This window comes from Impatiens glandulifera, chromosome 4 (assembly GCF_907164915.1).
Source record: "Impatiens glandulifera chromosome 4, dImpGla2.1, whole genome shotgun sequence".
Classification (NCBI taxonomy): Eukaryota; Viridiplantae; Streptophyta; class Magnoliopsida; order Ericales; family Balsaminaceae; genus Impatiens; species Impatiens glandulifera.
Genome location: NC_061865.1, coordinates 18,701,433 through 18,722,660, shown reverse-complemented (window position 1 = coordinate 18,722,660; position 21,228 = coordinate 18,701,433). Strand labels below are relative to the sequence as shown.

General features: G+C 32.3%; 2 protein-coding genes across 2 annotated transcripts; one reads left to right on the top strand and one right to left on the bottom strand.

Moving 5' to 3' along the window:
* Positions 1–2,711: 2,711 nt before the first annotated feature.
* On the bottom strand, positions 2,712–3,558 carry LOC124934872 (CASP-like protein 1C2). The gene is made up of 3 exons (XM_047475367.1): positions 3,404–3,558; positions 3,225–3,327; positions 2,712–2,933 (listed from the first exon to the last, which is right to left on the bottom strand). Exons 1-3 carry the CDS (start codon positions 3,556–3,558, stop codon positions 2,712–2,714), a joined length of 480 nt encoding a protein of 159 aa, XP_047331323.1.
* A 14,337-nt stretch (positions 3,559–17,895) lies between these two features.
* LOC124934871 (probable 26S proteasome regulatory subunit p28) lies at positions 17,896–18,807 on the top strand. The gene is made up of 2 exons (XM_047475366.1): positions 17,896–18,223; positions 18,560–18,807. The coding sequence occupies exons 1-2, from the start codon at positions 17,896–17,898 to the stop codon at positions 18,805–18,807; spliced, it is 576 nt and encodes a 191-aa protein (XP_047331322.1).
* The last annotated feature ends 2,421 nt before the right edge of the window (positions 18,808–21,228 follow it).

The window sequence follows — 21,228 nt, the reverse complement described above, 5'->3', positions numbered from 1 at the left end:
GACCATAATTTTTAAATAGGTCAAGGCACAAATAAAAAAATAGATTCAAAATGACTGAAGGTATAAAATGAAAGACCCCGTCATCAATGGCAGAACAAAATAACGGGTTAGGGTGCGATCAATGTAGCCAGGGTCAATTTTAAAAAGAAAACTATATATATATATCACAAATTTTTATTGAGAGTTTCATATTTTTATTTATTTACATAAGAGTAATAATAGGGGAAGCGAAAGTTTTGCAGCTTATGTGTAGCGAACTTACGTGGAAGGGTGACTAAGCATAATTTTAAATGTTTATTTCTCTCTCTTATTTATTAATAACTTCTCTCTCTTCCTTTTATTAATAATTTATTTTTTATCTCTTCAATCTTATATGTTTATATATTTTATTATTTACCTTTTTTATTTATAAAAAATTAGAATAAAAACAGGAACATTAATAAATCAATCAAATAAATAAATAACAAAAAAAAAATATTTTTTCAAATATATATTATATTTAATAAATATATGTTTAAGAGAATAATAAAATAAATATAAAAATTCTTAATTTTTTTTAATTAATTATTTCTCTTCTCTGTTAATATATATATATATATATATATATATATATATATATACGCGTTAATAATTCATTTATTTATTTGTTTTTAAAATAAATTATAATAAAAATAAGAATTTATTGTTTTTAAAATAAGTTATAAAAAAAAATAAAAATTTATTATTTTTAAAATAAATTATAATAAAATAAATAAGAATTTGTTACATCTAATTAAAATCCTACCCATTAATATTTAAAATAAATATAACTCAAATTATAAAAAATAAAAAAATGAAGAGAGTGTGAAAAATAATTAATTAAAAAAATAAAAAATTTATATTTAATTTTTTATTCTCTTAAATATATATTTATTAAATATAATATATATTTGAAAATATATATTTTTATTATTTTTTTATTTGATTTATTATTATATATTTAAAATAAATTATTATTAAAGATATAGAATATAAATTATTAAGTAAGAGAGAGAAAAATTATTAATAAACATGAGAGAGATAAATAAACATTTAAAGTTATAATTAGTCATCCGCTTAGTCACCATTCCACATCAACCATTCCACATCAGTTCGCTACACATTCGCTGCAAAACTTTCGCTCCCCCTATCATTACTCATCATTATATCACTAACTTATATTATTAACTGGAAAAATGATAAAGTGTAAAGACAGAGAAAATTTATTATTTTTTCAACGAATTAGATTATGACACATCATTCCATTTCCCGAACATTTCTCTAATTTAAATTATGAAATTTGATAAAATAGTAACACTCCAAAATTTTATACGACACTAATAGTAATTCATAACATCATTATTATAACCCTAAAATCACACATCAATTTATGTATCATCAAAACCACAATTAAAAGAAAAAAAAAAATAGCAACAAATACAAATAATCATTTATAATCCTGAAATCATTCATCAGTCTCTATATCATCACAACCATCGTATATATATGAATTTCAGTCATTTATTACCGACCAAAAGTAAGACTACGAATACAAAAGCAGTCAAAGTCAACTCATGAACCAATCAATAGACAAATCACGCCAAAAGACAATTAAGGAAAAATAAAATATACCAAATCAATTATATCACTAGTTTTCCAAATTTAGATTTTTGTATTGGTCTAGATTAATTTCAATCACCCCATCCTCTTTGTAAAGTGCGGATTTAACTTTGTTTAGACAATTTGATCCTCTAATAGGTCTGGATTTTCACTACTTAAATATGGCTATTATTTTATTTTATTTTATTAGCTTTTTTTCTTCATGGTTGTTGAGCATAAATTTGATTTTCTGGATCTGATAAGTTTTCAACTCCTCTACTGTCCAAATTCGGTTAACTAGTTGTGGTATTTTTTGAAAATGAATTAATAGTTATTCTATATCAATTAATATCTTAGTTAAAAGTCGGCTTAAGGGATCAAAATGTTAAAGTTCGATTAAATTTGAAAGCGCTTTGAGTTTAAGCAGGGTCCATGACGATAAGGTGTCATGTTGGTTATTTTTAATTTAGTCATTCATAAAATTATAAATATCAATTTAGATATCTTTACTTTATATACATTACAAATAAACCCATAAATTTAATTTCATATTAGACCATATTTTAACTTACAGTTGCACAATTATTTATTATATATTAAAATAATGAATTCCAACATCAAATATTGTCCACTTTTCATTCACTATCATAACTCTATAGAGTTAATTCGATCATACATTTTTGGGCACTCATTTAATCCAATGATATCCAATGAGTCAGCGCTACATATAAATAAAAGGAAGATGACACCGTCATTTTCCTATTTTTGCTTCCTTCTTTAAAAATGTGGCGTTACCTCATTAGATTGAGACATAGTGCTTTTAGTTAAAGATAGGATCGAGCTAACAACGCATCTAATCACTCCCCGCAACTTCATTAATCCAGTCTCTCCTTGTAAAAGTTTAATTCAATAATAGTTTTCATTATACTAAACAAACACAATTTAAAACAACAAACCACCGTGTTCCTACTATAGTCCACAACACATGAAGTCCTTCCCCAAAATGAATCGACAACAATATTCTTATAAAATCAATAAGTTAGTTATCTTGTCGCCGTGATCATTTGAGTCATGTTTAAATCAAGCCGATCCCACTAACAATCCAGAGCTTTTGCATTTGGGATTGTATGGAGAAGACTAATAAAATGGAAACCAACCGCAATAAACCCGGCAATAATCGCCGCCGTCACACGGCCACAATAACCTTCAACCACCTCGCAAATTGGTAGCCAGCCTGCTCTCAGGTCCCCACGCTTCCCCAGTAGAGCAATAAATAAAGCCGCCGAAGAGCATGAAGTCAGAAGCATCGTCACCGCCTGCATGTCATAAACATCCAATTCATTGCCATGAAGCATAAACTAAACACTTGTTCGATTTTCACTAAAAACATTTTTTTTTTACTAAAGGAGGCTTGACTATGGGTCATGATAGTTACTCTGAAAATAAACCCGGGTCAAATCTTTTTTTTTCATCCTCATTATATAACCCAAACCAAATTTACTAGAAAAAATTGGATCTTTAAACAGTAACTAACTAACTAACTAATTAATTAATACCGTCGTTGATACATCAATAGCGACAGTTTTAGTTTATTTATATATATTTACCACATCAGAGACAATAATGGCAGTGGAGAGTAAAACTTTTGGAGAAGCAAGAAGCGTGAGACCACCATAGACAGCTCCAATCACATTTCCAGCCACAAAATACCTATTCGGAAGAAACGGTTCAATTCAGTACAAATTATGACATAATTAGCGTAGTCACAAGAATTAGTTAATCTTACCTAAAGGCAAGAGTGTAAGAGAACTTGGGATCAAGGCTGATAACGAAGAAAGTGGTCTTTTGTCGACTAGTGGCCATGACGATGGCTGCAACGACGGTTGCACCTAGTGCCAAAAGCCTAGGCAAGATGGTATAGAGTCTGCTATCCTTTCCCATGTTGAAAACGCGAAAATTAAGGAAGTGGTTTGATTGATCTTGTAGAAGCTTGAAGTTGATGCTAAGTATATATAAGGTTGAGAGAAAAATGTAGATATGGGATGGTGTGAATTACTTCTCTAGTGGACAGTTTTTGGTTAATTAGTTTGTTCTATTAGTTGAGAATTTCAACCACTTTGAGTGTCTATGATATCACAATTAGGAGTATGTTTATTTCTTTGAGCTTTGAAGACTTATTTTAGTAATAAATTATGGGCCATCATTGAATAGATAAATTTATGATGTTAACAGCATTTCAAGATTAGTTGTACCAAATGTTTTATTAATGTTTTGCAGTTAGTCAAGTTTGAACTCCTAGATATTTAAATTGATTTTAATTATTGTTGATTAACATTGCCTTAATCTATTTTCGGGGTTTCTTTTTATCATGGCCAGTAAATTTAACTTTAAGTCTTTGACTATTTAGCTATTTTTTTTGAAAATATGTTGATGGGTTGACTGGTTGAAATAATGGGTTGTCTTTATCTGTAATCATTTTTGTTTAGCTTGTTTGGTTGATTACATTGTCACCTTTCTTTTATGGTCTTCTTCTTGTTAATTGGTTAGAGTTATGGTCTTTCTTTTATTTTTCTCTTTGCAATAAGAAATGTAGAACTAGTCAAATTTGTTTTTTCACGTTACTTCTTAAGTTTATTGGTTAATAATTTGCTTTCGCTATCTTACTCTTTCTTAATTAAATATGCCCACATAAAGAAAAGTCTATATCGGTTACCTCAAAACACATGTTCATGAACTTTGGTCTCCGAAAATTAAAGTTTCACATAATTTGGTTGAGATGGTTAGTGTCTTCGCGACAATTAAAACGTTTAAGTTTTGTTCATACTTTCTATTTTATCCTAGCGTGGCTTGGAGTTGAACTCAAAGAAAGACACTAGAAAACTCATTTTGTACAAGAAGAAATTTGCTCTAACACAATTCATGTCACAACAAAAAAAAGTTGGAGATAGGCTCTGTTAGGAATTTCAAGTTGAATAATATTTTCCTATTGAAATCAATTGATCTGATTAATTTCACAAGTCAACCAAATCATACTAGCAGATCAGCAAAGTAATAAAGAACACCAGATTTACGTGGAAAACCCTCTCAACACGGAGGGTAAAAAACCACGGGGCAAAACCAACAGATTTCACTGATCAGTAAGAAACCAATACAATTGTTCTTCTCAACTTTAAACCTAAAGTTGAGGTATACATACAGAGAAACTAATTTCATTCAAACCCAAACAAATCTAGGTTTGAGAAAACATGAAATTCCCTTTACAAGTAAGAGAGAAATAAACCTGAGGGTAATCAAGACAAAGAAGGTGATACTCTGTTCTCCTTCTCTTCTTCTTCCTCTATATCTTCTTCTCTTCTTTTTCCTCTGTATTTTCTTCACTTTGTTTCTCTTGATCTCTTCACAGAACTCTCTCTGAAAATTGGGTGATAGAGAGAGAAACAAAATTAGGGTTTATTTGGTTTTTATATTGCCTAATTGGGCTGGACCCATACAGGCTCGATTTTGAGAAGAAAAAAAATGAAAGAGGCTAGATACAAAGATTTACAAGAACTTAAGGGAACCTCCGGTTGTAACATATGGTGTAAATATCAAACTTAGCATTAGGAGGTCCTTCAAAAGGATGAGAATGTGGTTTAACTTTAGAATACTTCTTTACATCTTTTGGAATTTTGATATTTTATGATTTCTATAAGTTTGTGTTCTTATGAAATTAATAAGTCATGTATAAAAAAGTCATTTCCTGACATGATTTTAAGCATCTCAAAAGAGCATGTTTCAAACATGATTTTCCCCTAAATATTATATTCACAGAATATAAAGCCCGATTTCGATTGTACAAATAATCGAATGAGTTGGATTCTAATTTGAAATATATTAATTAAAGTTATAATTTACGAAGAAATTTGATAAAATATATCATTTGATTTTTTCATATTTGTTTAATTAAAAGAAAATTGTTTGAAATTATTGTTATGGGTTCTTAGTTGATTTTATTTAATTAATTTTTAAAATTAATTTATAGATATATCGAATATGAATTATTTAATTTATAAGATACTAATAAAGAGTTGAATAAAAAGCAACTTAGTAGAGTCTCGATGGAGTACACCCAACTTAGTAAGACTAAATTTAAATTTATTTAAGAAAATGACTTAATACAATCTATGATCACTTCTAATATTATTATTTTTTAATTTAAAATTTAACACGATCTCAATATATCCAACTTAGCATTAGGAGGTCCTTCAAAAGGATGGGGATGTTGTTTAACTTTAGAATACTTCTTTATATTTTTTGGAATTTTGATATTTTATGATTTTTATAAGTTTGTGTTCTTATGATATTTGATAAGTCATGTATAAAATGTCACTTATTGACATGATTTTAACCATCTCAATAAAGCATGTTCCAAACATGATTTTCCCCTAAATATTGTATTCACATAATATAAAGCCTTATAACAATAGAACCAATTCAAAATATATTAATTAAAGTTATAATTTACGAAGAAAATTTACAAAATATATCGCTTAATTTTTTCGTATTTGTTTAATAAAAGAAAATTGTTTGAAATTATTGTTACATGGTTTTTTAGTTGATTTTGTCTAATTAATATTTAAAATTAATTTATAAATATATGATATATCTAATATGAATTATTTGATTTATAAGATATCAATAAAGAGTCGGATTTAGAGTCTTGATGGAGTATAACCAACTTAGTACGACTAAATTTAAATTTATTTAAGACAATGACTCAATATAATCTATTATCACTTCTAATACTATTATTTTTTTTTAATTTAAAAGTTAACACGTTCTTAAGATACCTAATACCCGTTTTAACTTAATGTTTTATTAGAATCGAACTTTATACATAACATGGGAACACTAATTTCATTATATGAGTATTTAAGTAGCTTAACAACACAACCTTATTTTTTTTTTAAATATAAGAACTTAGCTTAAAACGTTCTAAGTTCTAAGTGTAAATCGAATTCGCGACATTTAAACTCATAAAAACCACTGTGGTTACCTGATAGTTTAACCATGCAATTTATATTCACAATTGAGACCAAACACCTGATTATGCAATGAAATAAATCAATCATAATCCTTTCTATTGTGCATCTCACAACCAAACATGGTTTTAAAGATTTCAGGGTTTAAATCAAGCCCTGAAGAGTTGGAGGGTCCAATTTTTAGAGGTAGCTGTCTTTTCCCTAGCGGCTGCGGATTCCAGATTTCCAGTCTTCTATTACACATCCAAGAGAAAAATCAGATGAGAGATGTCATTTAGAAGACGGAAGGAAAAGGAGCAAGGGAAGAACAAGGTGTAACTGGGTTGTCTGCACTTCGTCTCCAGCTGAGTTCTCTTCTCCATTAACTCTTTATATTCAATCAAAGGCTATTCATTAATTGTTCCTATTTAGCTTGTCTTAGATCTTCAATCCAATGCAATGAAATGAGATTTTGATGCAATGTGTATGTTGAAGTTGAGATGAATGTTTAGGATGTGAGACTAAGAAATGATAAAATAATTTGCAAGTTGATGAAGTGATTTGAATATTTGATTGAGATTTATTGATTTTCATTGAATACTTGACATATGAATACTGGGTTTGATTTGGTTTACAAAGATCTAGATGAATTGAATCTTGATTTGATGAAATTGCAAAGTGTGACAAATGTTGAAATTCAGAATCTGTCCACTTTTGCAAATTGATTCTAGCTTCCAAACAATTGAAAACTGGAATTTAGATCTAAACCAAAGTTGGAGAAAAAACTCTTTTGATTAACTTTCATGTTTTACACTTTTTCATTTGAATTGATCTTGAGGCTCTTATCACCCAATTTCAGAAACCCTGCAATCAGGAATTTCAGAGGAACTTTTTGCCATGTTTTGTTTGATTCATCTAAGGTGTACATTGGTTCTTTTGGTTGTAATTTACATCCTTAATTCAATACAATGAATTAAGGAACTTGTTTGTATCCCAAAGCTCACTACCTTAATGAATTAGAATTCATAAAAGTATTTTGAAATTGAGTTTGGCAATAGCTTTTTGTAAATTCCTAATTTACATTTTGATTTTATAACTCCGTTTGAATTTGATTCTCAACTTGATGGTAGACCTAGGATTCAATTCCAAACTAGATTGGTGAGTTAGGTTTTGATTCATGAAAAACATTTTGGCATTTGGACATTGCAAAGCTTCCAAAGTATTCAAAAGCAGTGAGACTGTTCTTGCTTCCCTGCTTGCTGTCCAGCCTGGAGCCTATTTTGCAAAAGTCCAAAACCTACCTAAATCAATTCATTTTAAGTTGAAAATCTACCAAATGATAGTTAAGACATCTAATCGTTGCGGGAATAAAAAAGTGATTTCGAAGTTGAATCTAAAAACTGTTTTCTGAAAAGCTTTCTGAAATTTCTTAAAAATGAATTGATATCTTTCGATCTCAAACAGGGCCGAGACATGTTGACTTTCTCGAGATAAATAGAGTGAATTTGATATCTTGATATATGATTTAGGATTTAATTCCTAATTTTGCATCTCACTAAGAGCTAAAGTTCCAAATTGAATTAAGTCATTTGACAACATTTGATTTCTTTCTTTGGAATTTGATTTGATTTGAGCTGGAGTGAAACTCAAATGAGAAAATGAATTGATTGAGATGAATATGCTTTTATGTTAGCATAAGATTATATTGATGATATGATAAACGTGAATGCATGCTATGATGTCTTGAGATCTACATGCCATGAATGTGCTTGATTGTCATGAGTGCACGAACATGATGTCATGCATTGAATGGATATGATGCTTTGATGATTAGTATGGTTGAATTTATATGTTTTGCCTTGATAGTCATGATGATTGATGTGTTGAGCTTTGGTTGATGATTATCCTTGATAATTGCATGCCTAGGTTGTGTCTAAGACTTGAGCTCTTAATGACTCTTTGAAGTATGCTTAATTGATTAGGTGTTCTAAGTTGATATGCATGATTGATTGAGAATGTGAATTGTAATTGATGATATGCATGCTTTTCTACAATTGATTTTGATTTATTCTGTTGTGGTCAGGGACAGAGCCGTACATTAGAGTTAAGGGCCTTGAATATAAGGGAGAATAAACCTACCAAAATATACAATGTTTACCTTAAAAACCACTAGACTACTAGTATATTATATGTTTTAAAAGATTTGGATACATAAAAATTTATTTATTTTTTGGGCTGGGCTTAAGCTGAGTACAGCTCGTACATAGTTCCGCCCCTGATTATGGTGATCATTGCTTCAACCTTGCTTAGAGCACTAGACTTAGTCGGGAAATGATTTGAATAATGTATTTAAGATTTCATGCCTAGATCACATAATCTCATCTATGAATGAAAATTTGAAGATTCAATCACTTGAATATTTGAAGACATCGTTGCAAGAAAGCTAATAGAGAAGTCATCGTCACTTGGAAAGGCTCGAAGTAGAATCAATGAAGATCATGAAGACAATCATCCAAAATCGATCATTTGAAGTACAAATTGAGCCTCATTTTTGAGGCCTAACCATTTTCATCCGGTCCAAACACCAATCTCAAATATCTGGTTGTGTAACCAAACACCAATCTCAAATATCTGGTTGTGTAAGATCAATGTTACTTTATTTTCTTTCCTGGTTTCTTGAAAAATAATCCATGGTGGCGACTTTAAACGAGTTGTCTTCATGTCTAGTTCTTTCTATTTTTTCATTCTATTATTTCTTGGAGCCACGAGCATCTACCAATGATAATCAAACGAAGCGGAGACCCTTTGAAAAGCGAAAAAGGGCATCAGAAAAGATGTTACAACTCTTATCTTTCCTTGGCTCTTATCTTTTCCACTCTTCTCGGGACTCACATGCCTTGTCCTTAACCAAGCTCTAGACTTCAAGAAATATTATTGAATTAGCAAAGTTACGAGCACTTATGAAAGAGAGAATGGAGAATAAGAAAATGAGGAACAATAAATGTTGAGAGAAAAACCTGTAGGGTGTGTTTCATAACCCTGGAATTGGAATTGGAATTGGAGGGTCCAATTCCAATTCTTATGTTTGTTAGACACTTTAATATTAAGAATTGGAATTTGAATTAGAATTTCAATGGAATTCAATATAGTGTAATTTGATAGTTCTCAATTTCTATCTTTTTAGGTCGGAATTGTAATTCCAAATTAACACATTTTTCATGTTTTTGACATGTTTAACATGTTTTTCACACATTAAACACGTTTTTGGCATGTTTAACACGTTTTTGGCACGTTTAACACGTTTTGGCACGTTTAACACGTTACTGGCACGTTTATCACGTTTTTGACACATTTAACACGTTTTTCACGTCCTTGACACGTCTAACACATTTTTGACACGTTTAACATGATTTTCACGTTTTTAACACGTTTAACACGTTTTTGGCACGTTTAACACGTTTTTGGCACGTTTAACACGTTTTTGACACGTTTAACACGTTTTGACACATTTAACACGTTTTTCATGTCCTTGACATGTTTAACACGTTTTTGACACATTTAACACGTTTTTCACATCTTTGACACGTTTAACACGTTTTTGACACGTTTAACATGATTTTCACGTTTTTAACACGTTTAACACGTTTTTGACATGTTTAACACATTTTTTATATTAAGGCACATTTTGCACGTTTTTGCACATTTAACAAGTTTTTCACATATTTAACACGTTTTTGACGCGTTTAACACGTTTTCACGTTTTTGACACATTTAACACGTTTTTTTACGTTTTTGACATGTTTAACGCGTTTTCACGTTTTTTACACATTTAACACGTATTTTTTTACGTTTTTGACACGTTTACCACATTTTGACACGTTTTACATGTTTTTCACGTTTTGGCACGTTTAACAAGTTTTTCACATATTTAACACGTTTTTGACACGTTTAACACGTTTTCACGTTTTTGACACATTTAACACATTTTTTTTTACGTTTTTGACACGTTTACCACATTTTTGACACGTTTTGGCACGTTTAACAAGTTTTTCACATATTTAACACGTTTTTGACACGTTTAACACGTTTTCACGTTTTTGACACATTTAACACATTTTTTTACGTTTTTGACACGTTTAACATGTTTTCACGTTTTTAACACATTTAACACTTTTTTACGTTTTTGACACGTTTATCACATTTTGACACATTTTTCACGTTTTGGCATGTTTAACAAGTTTTTCACATGTTTGGAACGCTTAACACGTTTTCATGTTTTTAACACGTTTAAAACGTTTTTAACACGTTGACACGTTTCACGTGTTTTTTTACGTTTTTGACACGTTTGACACATTTTAAACAAATTTAACACGTTTAACACGTTTTAACACGTTTTTCACGTTTTGGCACGTTTAACAAGTTTTTCACTTATTTGACACATTTAACACATATTTGATACGTTTAACACGTCCATAGTTGTCAATAGCGTATAGCGCTAAATAGCGCCAAAGCTTCTCATGGCTATAGCGTAAAGCGAATAGCGTAGCGAAGGCTATTTAAAAATAAAGCGCTAAAACATGTAAATATCAAAAATAAAAAACATCACAAAATTAAAAGTTTAAAACATAAAAACCATTAATTCTTAAACTACAAAAAGTTTAAAACATAATCTAAAATTCATTGTCATCATTTTCTACATCAAGATCGAGATCATCTTCTTCATTTGAAATTGCATAATGTTCAGCATCATTCTCTTCTTCACTTTTTTAAGAGAAGAGAAAGAGAAGAATTGGAAAAGTCTTAAAAAAAAAGAACAAGAGAATAAAATAAAATAAAAGAACCTTGAGAAGATGAAGAGTCATAAAAAAAAATAAGGAAAATATAATAAAATAAGATAATTTGGGAAATTTAAAAAAGTCAAATAAATAATATATAGATTTTTTTTTTTAAAAAAGCGCTATAAGGGGGCTATAGCTATTGGCGCTATTGGCGCTATAGCTAGAAAGGCGGCGCTATTTGAAAGTGTGTAGCTTATAGCGCCTTATAGCTACAAGGGGGCGCTACGCTACGCTATTCGCTATAGCTAGCGCTACGGGCGCTATTGACAACTATGAACACGTCTTTACGTTTTTGATAGGTTTAACACGTTTTAAACCTATCAAAACGTGAGAAAAACATGTTAAACATATTAAAAATGTCAAAAACATGTTAAATGTGCCAAAAATGTGAAAACGTGTGAAAAAACGTGAAAACGTGTGAAAACATAAAAACGTGTTAAAACGTGTAAAAAACGTGTAAAAACGTGTGACAAACGTGAAAAACGTGTTAAAATGTGTGAAAAACGTGAAAAACGTGAAAAACGTGTTAAAACGTGTAAAAAACGTGAAAACGTTTGAAAACGTGAAAAACGTGTTAAAACATGTTAAAACGTGTGAAAAACGTGAAAAACGTGTAAAACGTGAAAACGTGTTAAAACGTGTTAAAAACGTGTGAAAAACATGTGAAAAACATGTGAAAAACGTGAAAAATGTGTGAAATACGTGAAAAACGTGTGAAAAATGTGAAAAATGTGTAAAAAACGTGAAAACGTGTGAAAACGTGTAAAAAAACGTGTTAAAACGTGTGAAAAACGTGAAAAACGAGGAAAACGTGTTAAAACGTGTGAAAATGTGAAAAACATGTGGAAAACGTGAAAAACGTTTGAAAAACGTGTGAAAACGTGTTAAAACGTGTGAAAAATGTGAAAAACGTATTTAAACGTGTGAAAAACGTATGAAAATGTGAAAAAATGTTAAAAACGTATTAAACGTGCCAAAACGTGAAAACATATTTTAAAAGTTAACATTTTGAACCGATATTTTATTTTACAAACATTGGAATTAGAATTGAATTACAATTCTATCATTTTCCCAAACATAGGAATTGGAATTGAATTACAATTCTATCATTTTTCAAACATAGGAATTGAATTGTAATTCAATGCCAATTCTCATGGAATTGGAATTAGAATTCTAATGCCAATTTCAATTCCAATTCCCCTCATCAAACACACCCGTAAGGAATTTGTGATTTTATTATGTATTTATATAGTCACAAAATCCAATATACGTAAAAAAAAATCTCTCTAACTATTCTAAAGAGGTATCTCAAGTAATTTTACTACAAAATATGTCATAAACTATATAAATGACATTAATTAACCAACATATGGTTGTAACTCCTATTAACAAACAATACAATTAGTTAATTCAAGTTAACTAACATTAATACTCAATTAACTGACATTAATAATGACTAATTCTCCTACAGTCCCTCTCAAGATGAAAATCTTGTAGTTGAAGTTTCTGTCTAAGATTCAAAAATTGATTTGTATCAAATTTCTTGGTGAAAATATCTGCAACTTGCATACTAGAAGAAGGCACATAGATTAGTGAAATAAAACCTGACTTGTATTTATTTCTAACCACATGTCAACTAATATCGATATGTTTTGTTCGTTCATGAAACGCCGGATTTTCTGTAATGTGTATTGCTGCTTTGTTGTCACAATGAAGTGCAACCAGCAAATCAACCTGAATCTTAAGATTATTAAGAAGATGTTAACCATTGCAATTCACAAACGGTTGCAGCTAAACTGCGGTATTCAGCTTCGGCTGAAGAACGGGAAACAATTTGTTGTTTCTTTGTTTTCCAAGCTACAAGTAAATTACCAACAAATATACAATACCCTGTTAATGATTTTCTAGAATCTAAAGTCATTATTAATGTCAGTTAATTGGGTATTAATGTTAGTTAACTTGAGTTAACTAATCTCAGATCACTGCGGCGGCGGCTGAACCAGGGGAATTCTTCTCCTTTTCCCCACTGTCTCTCTTTCTCTCAGGTTTCCACTTTGTTTAGGGAGGAGGAGGAGGAGGAGACGACAGAAAGGAAACATGGTCATGTGGGTGTTCGGTTACGGGTCTTTGATATGGAAGGCCGGTTTCAACTACGATGATCGGGTTTTTGGCTGTATCAAATCCTATCGACGCGTCTTCTACCAAGGTCTCTCTCTCCATTCTCATTATCTGAAGTAGCCGCCTTAGTTCCTTAACCAAGTTCTTCAATAATCATTTTTTCACACGTTTTCACATGTTTGGAACGTTTAACACGTTTTTGACACGTTTTCATGTTTTTAACACGTTTAAAACGTTTTTAACACGTTGACACGTTTCACGTGTTTTTTACGTTTTTGACACGTTTGACACATTTTAAACAAATTTAACATGTTTAACACGTTTTAACACGTTTTTCACGTTTTGGCACGTTTAACAAGTTTTTCACTTATTTGACACATTTGATACGTTTAACACGTCTTTACGTTTTTGATAGGTTTAACACGTTTTAAACCTATCAAAACGTGAGAAAAACATGTTAAACATATTAAAAATGTCAAAAACATGTTAAATGTGCCAAAAATGTGAAAAACGTGTGAAAAAACGTGAAAACGTGTGAAAACATGAAAAACGTGTAAAAAACGTGTAAAAACGTGTGACAAACGTGAAAAGCGTGTTAAAATGTGTGAAAAACGTGTTAAAACGTGTAAAAACGTGAATATGTTTGAAAACGTGAAAAACGTGTTAAAACATGTTAAAACGTGTAAAAAACGTGAAAACGTGTTCAAACGTGTGAAAAACGTGTGAAAAACATGTGAAAAACGTGAAAAATGTGTGAAATACGTGAAAAACGTGTGAAAAATGTGAAAAACGTGTAAAAAACGTGAAAACGTGTAAAAAAACGTGTTAAAACGTGTGAAAAACGTGAAAAACGTGTTAAAACGTGTGAAAAACGTGAAAACGTGAAAAACGTGTGAAAAACGTGAAAAACATGTGGAAAACGTGAAAAACGTGTGAAAACGTGTTAAAATGTGTGAAAATGTGAAAAACGTATTTAAACGTGTGAAAAACGTATGAAAATGTGAAAAAATGTTAAAAACGTATTAAACGTGCCAAAACGTGAAAACATATTTTAAAAGTTAACATTTTGAACCGATATTTTATTTTACAAACATTGGAATTAGAATTGAATTACAATTCTATCATTTTCCCAAACATAGGAATTGGAATTGAATTATAATTCTATCATTTTTTCAAACATAGGAATTGAATTGTAATTCAATGCCAATTCTCATAGAATTGGAATTAGAATTCTAATGCCAATTTCAATTCCAATTCCCCTCATCAAACACACCCGTAAGGAATTTGTGATTTTATTATGTATTTATATAGTCACAAAATCTAATATACGTAAAAAAATCTCTCTAACTATTCTAAAGTGGTATCTCAAGTAATTTTACTACAAAATATGTCATAAACTATATAAATGACATTAATTAACCAACATATGGTTGTAACTCCTATTAACAAACAATACAATTAGTTAATTCAAGTTAACTAACATTAATACTCAATTAACTGACATTAATAATGACTAATTCTCCTACACTCCCTCTCAAGATGAAAATCTTGTAGTTGAAGTTTCTGTCTAAGATTCAAAAATTGATTTGTATCAAATTTCTTGGTGAAAATATCTGCAACCTGCATACTAGAAGAAGGCACATAGATTAGTGAAATAAAACCTGACTTGTATTTATTTCTAACCACATGTCAACTAATATCGATATGTTTTGTTCGTTCATGAAACGCCGGATTTTCTGTAATGTGTATTGCTGCTTTGTTGTCACAATGAAGTGCAACCGGCAAATCAACCTGAATCTTAAGATTATTAAGAAGATGTTAACCATTGCAATTCACAAACTGTTGCAGCTAAACTGCGGTATTCAGCTTCGGCTGAAGAACGGGAAACAATTTGATGTTTCTTTGTTTTCCAAGCTACAAGTAAATTACCAACAAAAATACAATACCCTGTTAATTATTTCTAGAATCTAAAGTCATTATTAATGTCAGTTAATTGGGTATTAATGTTAGTTAACTTGAGTTAACTAATTGTATTGTTTGTTAATAGGAGTTACAACCATATGTTGGTTAGTTAGTGTCAGTTATATAATTTATAACATATTTTGTATTAAAATTATTTGAGGTACCTCTTTAGGATAGTTGAGAGTTTTTTTACCTATATTGGATTTTGTGACTATATAAATACATAATAAATTCACAAATCTCTTACGGGGTTTTCTCAACATTTCTTATTCTTCATTTTCACGTTCTGTAGCATTGTAAATGCTTTATACACAGCTGGCCACGGTTCTTGAATTAGAATATGGTCTTTAACATAATCATATTGATTGTTAAGTCTCATCAAGAATTGTAACAACTTGTTTTCTTCGTTGTCCTGAAGCATTTTAGCTTCAAGAAAACATCCATCACAATCGGTTTTAGTTCCTCCACACTTGCTTCTCCTTAGTGGCTTCAAGCTGAACATTTCATCTCAAAGAAGTCTAACCTTAGAATAGTATTTCTCTAGATCATTTATTTTTTCTGTAAAATAACAATGTCCTTCTGCAAATAGTATCTTCTTAGACCATTATTTCCTTCATATCTAGATTTTCACTTCCATCCATCACGACTGGTCTTAGTCGACTGAAATCTTCTTTGTAGTCTAACATCTATAGTGTTCATTATCCATGCTCGAACCATTGAGTCAAGAATTCCCCACTGTCTTTCATCTTCTTGATCAATTGCCTCGGAAACGTTCCATCAATAAATTCAATTCCCATAAAGCAAGTTTAATACTCAGACACCAACCAAAATAGGTTTCTCTATTTAAAATCGTTGTAATTAGAGTCATACCTGGATGATCTGCTGGATGAATCACTAACGGATCATTGTTATTACTTTCTTTTGACTGAAATTGGTTGTTGATGAGTAGCTTGAGGTTGATTGACTGTAGGAAAGGATTTGTATCATAACTAGGTTTAGGACTTCCGCTGCTTGTTGCTTCTCTGATATTCACCATTTTAACGTTGATTCTCCGATTATGCTCAGCGTTAGATCAGAACTTGCTCCAATACCATTTAGATTTTAACAAATATTATTGAATTAGCAAAGCTATGATAAGTTATGGAAGAGAGAATGGAGAATAAGAAAATGAAGAACAAGAAATGCTGAGAGAAAAACCCGTAAGGGATTTCTGATTTTATTATGTATTTATATAGTCGCAAATCTAATATAGGTATAAAAAATTCTCAACTATTCTAAAGAGGTATCTCAAATAATTTTAATACAAAATATGTCATAAACTATATAACTGACACTAACCAACCAATATATGGTTATAACTCCTATTAACAAGCAATACGATTAACTAACTCAAGTTAACTAACATTAATACTCAATTAACCGACATTAATAATAACTAATTCTTCTACACAAGCACTAATTCCAACTTCTACGACTCAAATGAGTAGTCAATGTACTTCCACCAAGCCCCTTAAAGCCTCGCTAAATATTTAAAAATGTCTTGATATCTTCTAACAGTCTCACCGAACGAATGTCATGATCCTCGAAAGACACAGTACATAGGCAAATATTTAAGATCTTTTGATTAGTTGTTGGGAAAAATCAGATTAGTGGATTCACAGTGATTTAAAAAAGGAAAAACAATTTTGACCTTTCAAGAAAAAGTTAAAATTTTGAATTTTAGTTGAATTAATATAAAAAAAAAAAGTGTATTAAAAATGAATTGATTAATCCATCACTAGCTAGGTTCTGGCCATTATTCTATTTGTCTCACTTTCCATTCAAGAGATAGTCAAATGGAGAAGAAGAGAAGGAGGAGATACTTTCTTGTCATTCAATATATACATATATATCCCTCTCTCTGTCCACTTTCCATTTAAGAGATAGTGGAAGAGATAACCAACTCTGTGATCTTGATTAATCGACGAGAAGAAGAAGACAAAGAGAAGGAGGAGGATCGTTTGAACCTTCAACTGTATAAAGCTGCGGCAAACTTGAGTAAAAACAGTGATGATGGTGGCGCTTCTGCATTTAATAATGTCCTTGATCAGGTAATAATGCAAATGAGGCAAGAAAACAGTGGAGGCACTCATGATCAAATCCTTGATCAAGCCATGCTAAAGCTCAGCCCCAAAAGGAACACACTTCTTCATGTAGCTGCAAAGCATGGAATTAAAAAATGTCCTTTAATCCTCACCAAGACCAATTTGGACGGCGACTCTGCTCTCCATTTCGCTGCAAGAGCCGGCCATATTTCCACTTTCGACTAACTTCTAAGGCTATGTAGAAGCTCTCAGAATCACAGTTCATCATCACCTTGTATGGAGATGCCAGCCGGAGAGAGCTGTTTGTTACTGTCGAGGAATAAGCAGGGAAATCAGGCATTGCATGAGGCCTTAATCAACCGTCGGCTGCAGATTGTGTGTAGTCTGATTGACGATATGAGATGCTGCTTCCCATTGTTGCTCATGAATGGTGAATTAGGCAAATCCCCATTGTATCTGGCTGTTGAAGCTGATGCTGCTCAAATTGTAAGACTCATGATAGACAAGGCTAAAGCTTCTCACCAATCAGGTGGATTATCTCTGGATTATGATAATGATGGAGTCAAGTCTCCTCTCTATGCTGCAATTTCCCTTAAGAACATAGGTAACAATACTCTATGTAGTGTTCGATAAAACCGCTTATCACTTAATCTAAATAATTAAATGCTTATTGACTTAAGTTTATTTAATAATTGTTCTTTAAGATGGGTCTAGGGAAGCCCAAACCTCAGACAGGCACTTCTCATGTAAATAGTATCTTTGACCTTTCTGATCAACTAATCAATCAAATTTCTGATCAACTACCAATCAAACTGTCCCAAATGGTTAGATTTGGATTGAGCAGATTGAAATTGTCATCATGCATTCCTACCCTACCCAAAACTTAATTACAACATTTATGCATGCTATGGTGCACTGATCTGGCTATCACTATTAACAGGAATATTGAAGGACCTGATGGAATTTAAACCAGGATCCACGAGGGTAAGGGACAAGGAAGGAAGAACTCCTCTACATTGGGCAGCTTCACTAGGTTTTGTCCCAGAGATTCTTTACCTGTTAAACAAATGTAGGAGTGTTGCACTTATCCAAGACAAACATGGTTTATATCCTCTTCATTTAGCTTCTGCCAGAGGCCATTTAAAGGCAGTTCAATATATATCTGCTTCTTTATATTCAACATCTTGAGGAACTAGTTAATGGTAAAGGCCAAAATTTTGTCCATGTTGCTGCTAGCTGTGGAAAGAAGAATGTTGTTGGGTATGCTATCTTAACAAATGCAGTGAAGGATCTTGTAAACATGAAAGACAATGATGGAAACACGCCTTTGCATCTCGCTGTTTCCAATAGCCATCACCGTGTTGTTTCAACTCTATGCATGTTTGGTAGAAGAGTTGATTTGGGGAAAGAAAATAACGAAGGTAAGACAGCGCTTGACATTGCTGTGCGTTTGGTACAAGAGTCTTACTCATTTTGGAAAGTGGCAGTGTTGTTAAAGCTGCAATATGCGGGAGCGCGACAATCATATTATGAAGCCCTTGTCTGGAGTGTAGATGAGGATGCTTCTGCTTGTTTCAACTCGATTAAAAACCATAATAAAGATTGGGCAATACAGATTGTTCAGGTGAGTGTTATTCTTGTTGCATCAATGACCTTTACAGCTGTTTTTACATTTCTAGGAAACTACTAGAACTCTGTTACACTGAGAGATGGGGAAAATTTAATTCAGAATAAGGAAATTCAACTTTTCATTGTCAGTGATATAATCGCAATGTGTTGGGCCATTATAATAGTGTTGTTGCTCGCTTGGGTTCAAATAGGACCCCTTCCTGTAGAACTAGGTGTCCTTAACGTTGCGTTTCAACTCATCGCAGTTGCTTTTTTCAGCATGAGTTTAGCGTTCATGCTTGGAATACATCTTATAGTACACCAGGTTAAGTCGCTGGAGATTATTTTCTTTGTAACAGGTTCTATCTTCCTCCCCCACTGGGATTGTGTTACGGGCTGCTCATAAAAAACCTCGGTCCTAAAATATTTTATGCACCCGTCTCTCGGCCCAAGTGTCCATATGGGTCAGTTTATGTTTTTTAAGGAATAATTCTGTTTTGTTTACTTTCTCTCTTATTTCTCTTGAACTGAATTCTGTTATTTTGAAAGTTTGTTGTAACCGAATACTCTTGGGTAAACCAGCCTCTTTAAATGGTGATGCCCACCCCACTTTTTGGGGCTATGAATTGAATATTTTGGAACTTGGTGTTTAAGTTATCTCTTGGCCCTCCTCCCCCTTCTTGGACCGCTAGGTGTAATCTAGTGGTATTTCTCTCCCCCCCTTCGGCTCTTCTCTCCCTAACCTCGAATTCTCCTCTAATTCTATGTCCGCTGCGCTAGAGTGTTGAATTCCACCATCGGTCCCGATCATCAAGAACCCGTTTCTTGAATTAAAGAACTTGAAAGGCTCGGTCATAATTTAAAGTCTAACATCTTGGTATCAGAGCTGGCCGATTCTCAACATGGTAGAAACTCGACAGCAATCAGAAATGGATGCGCTTAAGGCCCTTATTGAAAACCTGTCCCAACAAACAGCCGCGATGCAAGCTGTCATAGACCGAAGATTCGATGCGGCTGAAGAAAGAATGACAGCCTTTGAGAGCGGGGCATCTGGAAACGTGCAAGAACCCCGCCACAGACCCTATGATGATAATTCTTGCCACGGTCCTTCACCATTTAGGTCCCCGCACCCTGGCCAGAACCGCGACCAACACTATGCTCCTCCTACTCGGCTAACCAAGGTCGATTTTCCTCGGTTTGATGGGTCGGATGTCGAGGGCTGGTTAATTTTGCCGAGCAATTTTTCAGAGTGGACAAAACTAAGGATGCCACTAAATTAGAAATCTCCCCCATTCATTTTTCTGGCGAAGCAAGAATGTGGTACGGGTCATATCTTCAAAACCGAAATCATATGGAGGCCTTATTTTGGGACGTGTTCAAAAGAGATCTTATGACTCAATTCGGGCCCTCTATACATGACACACCAATGAGACAGTTGATGAATTTAAAACAGGTTGGGTCGGTTCAAGAATATAATCTCCGGTACATGTCGATCTCTCAAAAGTTATTACATATGCCAAGGGACTACGTCATTGATTGTTACTTGTCCGGTCTAAGGGAAGAGATTGTGAACTGCATCAGGTTGCGATTCCCGGATACTTTAAACGAAGCCATGGCCATGGCTAAAGTCCAAGAAGCAACATATCGGTCCTTAATGAGCAGTGGTAACTTGTACAGCGCTGAAGCACCGTTGCTGCCCACGCCATCCAATATCAACACAGTTGGGCCGAGCACCAATACTGACTTCAAGAATTCATCATATGAGTCCTCTTCAAATGCAAACCAGGTCTATGTTAAGCAATTAGACTCAGCCTCAATGGATGAAAAGCGAAAGAAGGGCCTATGCTACTCTTGCAATGAAAAATGGCAACCAAACCATAGGTGTAAATCAAAGTTATTCATGGTCTCGGCCAATCAAGAAGATCAAGAACCTGACCAAGAACCTGTTTTGGATGATCTACCTTCATTGCTCGTCCCAAGGGATGAACCAGTCATATCCTT

What these genes read in the sequence shown, in the direction of transcription:
- LOC124934872 (XM_047475367.1), bottom strand. Translation starts at nt 3,558, where the DNA reads ATGGGAAAGGATAGCAGACTCTATACCATCTTGCCTAGGCTTTTGGCA. An exon ending in TCTTACACTCTTGCCTTTAG is followed by an intron (nt 3,328 to 3,403) that starts GTAAGATTAACT and finishes TCTTCCGAATAG; the next exon opens with GTATTTTGTGGCTGGAAATG. An exon ending in CCATTATTGTCTCTGATGTG is followed by an intron (nt 2,934 to 3,224) that starts GTAAATATATAT and finishes TATGACATGCAG; the next exon opens with GCGGTGACGATGCTTCTGAC.
- LOC124934871 (XM_047475366.1), top strand. Translation starts at nt 17,896, where the DNA reads ATGGAGATGCCAGCCGGAGAGAGCTGTTTGTTACTGTCGAGGAATAAG. An exon ending in AATTTCCCTTAAGAACATAG is followed by an intron (nt 18,224 to 18,559) that starts GTAACAATACTC and finishes CACTATTAACAG; the next exon opens with GAATATTGAAGGACCTGATG.